General features: G+C 45.9%; 1 protein-coding gene across 16 annotated transcripts in view; it reads right to left on the bottom strand.

The window, feature by feature from the left end:
* Window positions 1-7500, bottom strand: part of LOC126578534 (serine/threonine-protein kinase mig-15) — a 41574-nt gene that overhangs the window by 10813 nt on the left and 23261 nt on the right. For 9 of the 16 annotated variants that reach the window (XM_050241196.1, XM_050241195.1, XM_050241197.1 and 6 more), the window contains exons 4-11: window positions 6259-6703; window positions 5938-6180; window positions 5754-5865; window positions 5466-5682; window positions 5150-5377; window positions 4141-4161; window positions 2330-2724; window positions 1307-1538 (exon numbers count right to left, since the gene is read on the bottom strand). In XM_050241196.1, coding sequence (XP_050097153.1) covers window positions 1307-1538; window positions 2330-2724; window positions 4141-4161; window positions 5150-5377; window positions 5466-5682; window positions 5754-5865; window positions 5938-6180; window positions 6259-6703 — 1893 coding nt within the window. The remainder of the gene's footprint in view (window positions 1-1306; window positions 1539-2329; window positions 2725-4140; window positions 4162-5149; window positions 5378-5465; window positions 5683-5753; window positions 5866-5937; window positions 6181-6258; window positions 6704-7500) is intronic. The other 7 variants (XM_050241201.1, XM_050241208.1, XM_050241203.1 and 4 more) reach the window with 6 other exon arrangements.

Raw genomic sequence — 7500 nt, 5'->3', positions numbered from 1 at the left:
ACAAATTTTCACAGTACAAATGGAGCAAAACAAAGAGCGAAAATGGAAGGTGGTTAAATCAATCTCCAAAAGAATGCCCATAAGTTCAAATGTAACGTAGAATAGGAACAGAATTGAGAGAAGATAGCAGGGAGGACTATCCGTATCATAACCATAACCAACCAGGAAACAGCCACTACACCGTCGTGAAGAAAAATGTTCGTGTTTCTGTGTGGATGTGTCTTAAGTACAGAGTACAACGCAAAGTAAAAGTAGCACTAAGGAAAGGAAGATTAAAATGGAGCGCGCCAAACTGAACATACAGAACGTCCGAGAACGAAGATGCACAAGAGATACAAAACTAAACGCTATCACTCTTAACAAAATGGGAGAAACTCAACTTGATCTGAGTTTGGCTTTCTTTTTTTTTTTATAACAAAAGGATGAAATCCTACAGCAACTATTTTTCTATGCTTATTGCTCATTAAATATTTAAAAAGGATAACGGGAAATGATAGCAGTTCAATTTACTAGACAGTTTACGGTTTGCAGTTCGAAATGTTTCCACTTCAGACTCAAAATCTAATCACGAGAGTAGGTAGGTAAGACAGACGTAGAAAGAGAGAAAAAGAGAAAGAGAAAGGCAAGTATCAACCGGAGGGCACGTTACTAACTGGTATGCACGATTTAACCGATTGACAAAAAGAAAACAAGAAAAACAGATAGTAGAAACCAAAAGGGAACATTATCTCTTACTAAATGATATCTGTGTGTCAAATTTAAAAGAGCATTCAATGGAATATCAGCACAAATGACTAAAGAAAAAGATTAGAAAGAGCGACGAATTAGTCCGAAGAGATAACGTTACACCGACAGAGAGGAAATAATAATGGCGAGAATAAATTTGAAAGAAACGGCAACATCGAATGTGGTTATGGACGAAAGTACTGGCAAAAATGAGCGTTTAACATATTGAATAATCAACATAAGTTGATGAACAGGGAAACAAGATCCAGAACAAACAAACCAAAAAAGGGAAATGTGTCAGCAACTGGTGCTTCGCTGATGGTTTGTAAGATCAAATGGAAAGGAAAAACAGATTAATGATAGCGGAAAATCAGTCAAAAACAGCTTTAAACGATCCTCCGCAAAACGTGTCTTGAAGAAAGGTGGAAAAATGTAGTGAACAAATACGTAACATAACAGAACAATAACTGAAAACCAATCTCTGAGACATCCAAAAAGGTTGGACATTGTTGGTGATTGAGCTTAAGAGTAGAGCGGCGACACCGACGCGTACTAGCCAGCAGTTCGCCAACACACTTACCCGTTTGATGAGCGTCCCGTCACCTTGGGCATCGTCGTCGTCCGGAGTGGGCGGTAATGGTCGGTTGGGGGGACCGCCCCCGCCAACCCCGACGCCACTGCTGCTGCCACCGCTTGGAGGAGACAGAACACTGGCCCCTCCTCCACCACCCGAAGTACTCGATGAGGATTGATTGTTCTGATCGGATTCGTTGAGCACGCCCAAACCGCCCGTCCTATAGGAAAATTCGGGACTGAGCATAATGGAACCAAACCGAAAACCAAACAAAAAACCCAAAACGAAAACGAAAACGAAACCAAAAACAATAACAGGACAGAGTGGCGAAAAACAAACCAAAAGGAAAGAGGAATGAAGAAATGAGGTGAAAAGCGAACGAAAACGGAGAACCGCGAACCGCGAAAGTATGGAAGATAATTTAGATTAAATCGGAAAAATATAGAAACGTTGGTAAGAGAGAGAGACGCGGTAACGCAATTGCCGAATAAAGGAAGGGCAAAGTTGGTGGAATTAAGGATGAAAAGGGAGACAAGTTTAAAAGCAAAGGTTTGAATTTAAAGAAAATCGTAGGGGAAGAGAAAAGTTGATAATAGAGAGAATGAGAAAAGAGAAAGATAGACAGAACAATGATACCTGGTTAATGATGGGCGATGGTCGCAATGATACGCTTTTAAATATAAATGAAAATATGAAAAGCAGCCTTCATCCACATTTCAAACTCAAATCATTGAACAGCAGCAGAGATGACTAGCCAGACAAACCCAGGCACTGATGGTTTAGTTAATGCGATCCATCAACTACGATGACAATGATTTGAGTTAGGCGATCGGCCGCGTACTAGCGCGATCCTGATCGTTTCCAACAAGCAAAGAGCCTTCATTTTGATTTTCGCCATCCTTCCGAGCGCTCGCTCGCTGGAGAGCGGAACAATCTCGTTCACAACACAAATGTCTCTGGCAAATGCCAGAGTTTGCCACCCATCATCATCGCCCGAAGGCCCACGGGATGGGATGGGATCGTACTTACAGTGGCATCGGGGGATCGCTGGCGAGAAGCGTGCCGTCGTTTCGTGTTCGGCCGTTCGGTTCCTCTGGTTCCGAGTCCGAGTCGGAGCTCTCGATCGGATCGAGCGGATTGATCGGTTGCGCATGATGATTATTGTTATTGATGTTACCGACGCCGGCACTGCCACTGCCACCATTGCTGCTGCCGTTATTGTTGCCGTTCGGGGCAATAGCCGGTGACTTACCGCCGACGCCACTACTACCTCCTCCACCACCTCCACTGACCTGCGGTGACGCTCCCGACGGTTGCTGTGGTCGGTTGTTACGCGGTGGTGCCTCCGGTTGTGCCTGTTGCTGCTGCTGCTGCGGGGAGGAGACGCCCAATTCATTAAGCTGTGCGGCCAACTTGTCCAAATCCTTGCGTTTGTATTGAGTGTAAATGTTTTGTTTTTCCGGGCCCCGAGCAAACAAACCACCATGGTTCGATTCGGTGGCCACATTCGAGCCCAATTGCAAAGTGCAAAGAAAGGTAGACGGGAGAAAACAGGTTGGTGATTGCGCGGTGGAAGTATTTTGAGGGGGGTTCGTGATGTCATACAACGCAACGGGTGGTGGCGGGGGTGTATGTGTCGGGCATGGGAACGTAAGTGGTCAGTTCATAATCGTACACAGGTCAGAAGACAGGGGGGTCGCGTCAGACGATCATCAATCGTAGGATCATTGGTCAGCGTGAATTTATGTTTCGTGATGGTAAGAAAAATACAGAAAAGAGAAGAAAAAATGTATAAAAAAACGATCGATTAATAATGTGATCGTATCCGGAATGCGCGGTGCAATCGTTGTAAAGCCAATGGTTAGATTTGCAAAATATTAGTACCGGAAAGATCGCCAAATTGTCCCAATAGCACACAAGAAGGACGTCTAGCAAATACTTCAAAATGTATGTTTTACTTATTAATGTAACAAAGATGTTTTAATTACTGAATGAAATCAATGAGCGGGAAGTCAGCGACAGCCATTAGATGTTATTAAACCGAAAATGAAGCATCGCGTTCTCTGTATATGCAGTCCTCTGGCAAAATTATGCAAAACATGTCAATCAACGACAGTCGACGGAGAACTACAATTGAATGCAATAATCGACCTCTTGCCATTCGTCCCTACCAAAGTTTTAAAACACATGATTAATAGTTGGAGGAAGATTAGCATAAATGCCTTTAGTGTTAAGATATCGTTCTGTTGATATCTTGGTTCTAACCGCTCATTTGGTTATGTTGTTGACTTGATTTGAACTTGAGTTTACTGTTGTGGGGGGGTTGCAGTCCGGTAGTTATTAGTCATGGAAGAGTGTTTCAGTACACAATCGTCCTTTTATGCGGTGTCTGTTAATAAGGAGATCATGCGTCAGTGGTAGCGCGTCGTTTGGAAAATTTGTCCATGCCGTCCATACTGCCCAGACACGCAAAAATGTTGCTTATAAACTATCTATTGTTTTTCAATTTCATTCCGATGTGTTTACTAACAATCGAAAGGATGGTTTTGTGAGTTATAAAATGTTTGCTAAACAGTTCAACGTGTATGGGTAGTATGACAGTGCACATATTTGGAAGTAGCACTCATAGTTCGACAGCGAAAGCTAAGAACAGATGTTCACAAATAGACACATAGAACGTAAGCTCTTTAAGTAATATCAACTACACGAGAAGAACAAGACACAAAAAAAGACATAGAACACATAAGTATGTTTAGCAAGTGGCACTAGTGAGAAGCATTCACTACAAACGGAAAGCGGTAACGGACAGTGGATAGGACATAACTAAAAAAAATGCTTACCTCTGGTCGTCTAGGCGGTAGCTGCATGTGGGACGTGAAGAAGCGACATCAAAGCACAGGCAATCATATTCAGCGTCATGTGAGTAACGCGCAGGTAATAGTATCGTCGACATCCGATTATTCCATCATATTTCCATTGGGCGAGGCCATGCCACACAGTCACAGGTAGCATATTTACATAGTTTGTTTTGGTTTGTGTAACAAAGAAAACGTAAAAGATGACCGCCACAAAACCAAATGCGACCGATGCGGCGGAGTAAACGAACGAAATGATTTTTAGCGAGAAATATAACGTTAACACAATAAATATGTTGAATTAAAAGAGAAACCATTTATGGTTGTGTAGTCTTCTACTTTGTAGTCTGTGTCAGGAGATGAAGTAGTGGGACATCTCATTGTTTGGTCGCTTGTTGTGCAAGATATATACAGGGTCAGGTGCAGTGTGTAAGTGCGTGCTTTGTACATTTAAATATTGTGGAGTAAAAACGTTGCTCATTGCGGACGGATTTGCAGTGTAAGTTTAAGTGAGGCGTGATACTATTAACAAACTTGAATTGAAAGGATAACGTCTAATCGGACGCTTAAATCAACGGTCAGAAGACAGAAAGACAGAGCACAGTAATAAGCAAGGTTCACTACAAATTAAAAAAAAAAAGAAGGAGAACTGACACCTACTCAAGGAAAACTTAACGTCGAGACCAACTGCTGCTAAGCAGTTAAGCCAAAAGAGAAACACACAGATCAACACACAGCTGAGAGAAGCAAAACGTTCAGAACTTGCGATAACAGAGCGTAGTGATAGTTCCGTTTCTTCATTTCGTACTAATTCGTCCGTTTGCCGTAGGCGTTCAGTAGAGTGGTTACGAGACCGGTACGGGATCGCAACATAGTTAAGAGTCGAATAGTCGGTCAATCGATCACTGGTGAGTCCAGAGCAAAAACGAAACGGGGGAAAGTCCCCATTCTTGGGCTCTCTTCATCCCGCTCTCTCCCTCTATCCGTTACTTACCACCGGTTTGAAAAAGTTTTGCTGATTGCGGGCAGGTTGCTGCGGCGTTTGGGATGAAGGAGGTTGCTGGGACTGCGAGGAAGAACCGCTGCGCGGTGGCGGGGGCAGAGGTCGATTAGCGTTACTATTGGCCGGTGGATCCGGTACCACTATCAACCGCTGCGGAAGCTGCGGTCTAGACGGTGGTCCCGGTTCTTCCACGGGTTGCGCTTTACTGCCATTATCTCGCTGTTTCGGGAGAACGAAGGAGAAAGAGAAATGCATCATGAGGAGGCGCTTCAACAGCAGATTCAAATCAATTCGAAAAGACTCGTACACTTGGTGGTTTCTGGTTGCGATTCGGAGGCTGCTGCTGTTCGGCGTTCTGCATACGGCCCTCCTGGATCTGGTGGAACGTACGGCGCAGTGTATCATTGCCCGGGGCCTGAATGATCGAGGACGGTTCGCCAGCCGTCTGTATATCGTCGTCATCGTTTTCCGAACCCGAGTAGCGATAGTCGTCACGCTCTTTCTCCTGCTTGCGCTTCTTACACCTGTAATGGACGGTGAAGCGTTATCAGATTGTATGACATCATGCAAGATAGAATCATCCCAGGAAACTCACCTATCGATATGGTCTTTAAGCTGTATTCTAACTTGTCTTTCTGTCGGTTGCTCTTTGATGAAAGGATGCTTCAGTAACTGCTCCGTGTAAGGCCGTTGATGGTAGTCTTTCACTGTGAAGTAAAAAGTGACAGACACGCAAGCGTTAGTCAACAGCGAGTAACATGCACATGCGCATTACTAACCTAGCACCGTATCGATGAAGCTGTGGAACTTCTTGGACCACTTCTTCGACTTCATGCGCGGTGGTGGATTGCGTGGAATCAGGAAGAGCGCGCGCATCGGATGGAGATCGCACAGCGGTGGCTGTGATTCGGCCATCTCCAGTGCCGTAATGCCCAGTGACCAGAGATCAGACCGGTTGTCATAGGTGGCGTCCCGATTTTCATCGCAAGCAATAACCTCCGGTGCCATCCAGTACGGAGTACCTGTGGGTGGTTGGAAGAAGAACGAGAGTGGTTAATCGCAGCGATCACGAGCTAACGTGCGCCACTGCCTTCACCTACCGATGAATGTGTTCCGCCGGCCAATGGTTTTGTCTAGCTGGGCCGACACACCGAAATCGACCAGCTTCACCTCGGCGTTATCCGTTAGCAGCACGTTCTGGCCCTTGATGTCACGGTGTATCACCTTGTTCGTGTGCAGATAGCTCAGACCGCGCAAGATCTCGCGACAGATGTACGCGATCCACTCTTCCTTCAGGCTCTGGCCCTTGGTCGACTTGACCAGATCGGTGACGGAACCGGCCCCGCAGTACTCCATCACCAGCCACAGCTGGTCGTCCTTGCCGGCGGGCGTCTTTTTGATAAATGCACCATAGTATGTGGCAATGTTGCGGTGGTTGGAATACTTCTTCAGCACGTTAATCTCGAGCTTGATCTCCTCCTCTTCCTCCTCGGTGACGTCCATCACCTTAATGGCAGCGAGTTGTCCAGTCTTTGTGTGGCGACCCTACGGTACAAAAAAAGGAAGCGGATTTGACAAATTAGTTCGATACTAGGAGCGAAGCCGGGGGACGCCCCCCGTTGGAGATGAAGTTTTCGTTTATTTTTAGCTCCTCTCCTTCCCATACGCGACCCGCGTACTGCAGACCACCATTGATCAGTACCAAACTCCCTTATAAGGTGGTGGGGCAGCAGCTCGGCTTTAGTTGCCACGACACGCTCCGAGACGCCATCGGTTTTCGGGAAATGAACTCCATAGCGTCCGGGGGCGTAGGTGTATAAGGCCGAACGATTGACGGGAGTCTGGCAGTGTCAACTCACGACGACCCCACAACAAGCTGCTAATCACGCCACACGCGTATTAGTTCGCTGTTGCGCGGCCTCTCATCCTGATGTCTCTCATTAGCACCGAGGCGCGCATAATGCGAGGGTTGGCCGAGATATTAACTCGCCCACCTGAAATCACTATCATCGAACCGCCACATCACATCGCTAGACTCTATTGGCCGCGTTGGCTTGACTAGTAGCAGTTGCTAGGATCGAGTAACCCACGCACCTTGTCCGCACAGCGTGCTTGCCTGCTATCTCTTCTGGCACACAGTAAGGACCGAAAAGTTCGACTTGGTAACAAATCCCGGGATGGTACTACATCACCATTCCGGTAGGTAGGTTGTTCACGTCAACAATCATGTATTCGTAGGGCAGCTAGTGGTTTATGGCCATGCAATTCCTCTCTATTTTCTCTCCGAAAAACAATGAATATGTAAAGCGTAGCATGGAAGCACATTAGCTGATGAACTCTCT

Source organism: Anopheles aquasalis, chromosome 3 (genome assembly GCF_943734665.1).
Source record: "Anopheles aquasalis chromosome 3, idAnoAquaMG_Q_19, whole genome shotgun sequence".
Taxonomy (NCBI): Eukaryota; Metazoa; Arthropoda; class Insecta; order Diptera; family Culicidae; genus Anopheles; species Anopheles aquasalis.
This window is presented reverse-complemented; position numbering and strand designations above follow the sequence as displayed.